At 40.4% G+C, this 2,940-nt stretch overlaps 1 protein-coding gene across 4 annotated transcripts in view; it reads left to right on the top strand.

The window, feature by feature from the left end:
• The window catches only part of TRAPPC13 (trafficking protein particle complex 13), a 23,869-nt gene extending 21,165 nt beyond the window's left edge, over positions 1-2,704 (top strand). For 2 of the 4 annotated variants that reach the window (XM_010159960.1, XM_010159957.1), the window contains 3 exons: positions 1,267-1,367; positions 2,277-2,424; positions 2,522-2,704. In XM_010159960.1, the coding sequence (XP_010158262.1) occupies positions 1,267-1,367; positions 2,277-2,424; positions 2,522-2,626 (354 nt within the window). In that variant the 3' untranslated portion in view covers positions 2,627-2,704. Of the gene's footprint in view, positions 1-1,266; positions 1,368-2,273; positions 2,425-2,521 lie in introns of all 4 variants that reach the window. The other 2 variants (XM_010159959.1, XM_010159956.1) reach the window with 1 other exon arrangement.
• The last annotated feature ends 236 nt before the right edge of the window (positions 2,705-2,940 follow it).

Raw genomic sequence — 2,940 nt, 5'->3', positions numbered from 1 at the left:
TTTCTTCTTGTCACTTAATACAGCTGAAAATTCTTCCTGGAGATGGTGGTGAGGCACTGGAGCAGGTTGCCCAGAGAAGCTGTGGATGCCCCATCCCTGGAAGTGTTCAAGGCCAGGCTGGATGAGGCTTTGAGCAACCTGGTCTAGTGGAAGGTGTCCCTGCCCACGGCAGGGGGGTTGGAACTAGATGATCTTTAAGGTCCCTTCCAACCCTAACCGTTCTGTGATTCTATGAAAATGTGGGGGTTTTGTGCTGGATAATAACTTCCCTTTCTTGAAAGTTTCCAAACGTAGGTTGCTCAGCTGGTCTGAAATCTCCATCAGTTTGACATCCCTGTGCTCACTCCAATGTCCTTTTTAATGCCCCTTCTAAAGTGTCATCTGTCTTCGCTCTGTAATGCACTGCACATGGCTAAAACCTGTTGCCAACCTGCTAGTGACTGCTTTTGTGAACCTCTTAAGGAATATGTTTTAATCAAGCTGTAAATTTAACTTTTACTACAGCATCCTTGTATCAGCATTATTGGAACACGTGCGATGACTAAGGCTTGTCAGGCAGGACAAATTTTTCCCTTGTTTTTTTTTTTTCCTTACTATCTCTCATTTGTGGGGATTGAAAATCTAAAGCCTTTTATCTGCAGGTTACCATCTCCAACCAGCCCTGGTTAGTGGTAACTATGAGACTGTCATGGGTATGTTCACAGACCGTATGAAATGTGTTCAGCTCCTGATGGCATGGGATAATTGACAAGTGTTTGTATCATGTGCCTTTCTAGCCGATGACAATTATTTTGGCAGAGGCTTGGAGGACTGAAATGGCAAGGAGAATGAACAATCTCTTATTTCTTAGGATGTGGAACAGTGGTGGGTTTATGTGGGAAAACATTGTCCACAGAGTATGTTATGTGTCTGACAGAGAGGTTGTAGAATAAAGCTGATCTTCTCAGGAACTGTATAAGGGTATTCAGATGCCAAGGATGTGAACTATCTGAAAAACTTAGTAATAAAGTGTGTATCATTTCCAATAAATAAACTGCACAGAATCATCCTTGTCTAATGAATTTTTAAATGTGTCAAGAAGGCCATAATTGGTAGTTGGACAGAGCACTGCTGTGATGTGGGTAAAAGTCAAAAGCACAGAGAGTCTATCTTCTTTCTTTAAATTTCTCTTATTCTAAGCTTGTTGCCCTAAATGAAGCTTTTACTCCTCCAGTTTTCAACTTTACTATCCAGCGCCTGAGAATATGCATTCTTCTACCTTCTCAGGCTCCTGGCTACGGCGATGTGAGGCTTTCTTTGGAGACAATACCAGACACAGTGAATTTGGAAGAACCTTTTGACATCACATGTAAAATAACAAATTGCAGGTAATGATGTCATGTGATTCTTGAGCTTTTCCCCGAGTGGGTAAGTTGTGGCTGCCTTTGTTTCACGCTTCGATACCTTCTCCTGAAACAACTGAAAGCTGGTTTTTACTATGAGTTGTAGCAACAGAAAACTACTGGTCTATTACTTGAAACACATCTTTTGGATTCTAACGATTTAAAACAAACCAAAAAAAAAAACCCCACAAACAAACTTTAATCCTGATCTGTTAAGACTGTTTGAACCAGGAAACTGCCAAAAATGTGTAGCGGGATTCCATGGAACTGAAGACTGCACCCCAAACTTAATCACAGATCATCGTAGTTCTTGTAATAACAAAATGAATGTGTGTATAGGGCTTGTTTAATTATAGGTAACTTTATCAAATTAAACAATGCAGTTTGTTAATTCTGTTATCCAGTCTGACTTTAACACTGGTTTTGCACCACTGCTAGGATGCCTGCTAAACACGGTCCTCTGTAGTCTTCTGTGCATCTTTATCCGTGTAGTGACTTGACTTCTCTGTGTGCTGGGATCTGCGGCAGCCCTTCATGAAAGGGTTTGCAAGCATGACATTTAAAGTAATCCTGAGTAGGTGTGGAAGCCAGGGACTCAAGCATGTGTCTGCTCCACAGACTCTTCTCATGAAGATCTTGGCTCACGTTTTGGATGGAGCACGTGTTATGTGTGCTGTCGGGTATTGCGACGCGCGTGATAGAACAGTCCCGTCGGACAGAGCTGTATGCCACTTAATTACCATGCATCACAGTAAATCTTTCTTGCTGCCTTATATATATAACACCTGATTAATAGTGACCTGGATAATAATAACGGTTTTACGTGTCTGCAGTCCTTGAATGCTTAGAAAAAGCCCACAGGTTTATTCTTGTCTTTTTGCTTTCCTCCAGCAGTGAAAGGACGATGGATCTGGTTTTAGAAATGTGCAATACTAATTCCATACACTGGTGTGGAGTTTCAGGAAGGCAGCTTGGGAAGCTGCACCCGAGTTCATCCCTCCATCTTGCACTTACATTGTTGTCTTCCGTACAGGGATTGCAAGTAAGTCTGTGCAGCATAGTTTGGTTGTAAAACAGCTGTCCTGCAAGAGTTGTTATTAGAAAGAATTACTAAGCTTGTAAATGTTTTCCCTTTCTAGAGTGTCTCTGGCTTAAGACTGACGGACACATTTTTGAAGAGAACATACGAGTATGATGATATTGCACAAGTCTGTGTAGTTTCTTCAGAAGTCAAACAAAGCTGAAGAAAAAATTCTGTATTCCTGCTTTTTTTTTGACCAACTTCTAGATGTTTTTGCAGATGAATCATTAAAATGTGTACAAACCCAAATCCCTATGTATCTATAAATGTAATTATGCTTATTTAATTTTTCAGAGCATTGTTCTGGTTTACAGTCTTCTGAAAACATGTGTATGCAAATTTTTTTTCCCTACTAAAAATAAAGCCTTTGAGAATAGTGCAGCTCTAGCAAATTGTATTGCATTAACATCATCTCGGGGCAGCGGAGTGAGAATTGCATTAAATAGTAGCACTTTGTACTTATTTTTGTTATTTTGA

The sequence above is a fragment of the Eurypyga helias genome, unplaced genomic scaffold (assembly GCF_000690775.1).
Source record: "Eurypyga helias isolate BGI_N326 unplaced genomic scaffold, ASM69077v1 scaffold49619, whole genome shotgun sequence".
In the NCBI taxonomy this organism is placed as follows: Eukaryota; Metazoa; Chordata; class Aves; order Eurypygiformes; family Eurypygidae; genus Eurypyga; species Eurypyga helias.
The sequence above is the reverse complement of the archived record's forward strand: the minus strand, read 5'-3'. Positions and strand labels throughout refer to the sequence as shown.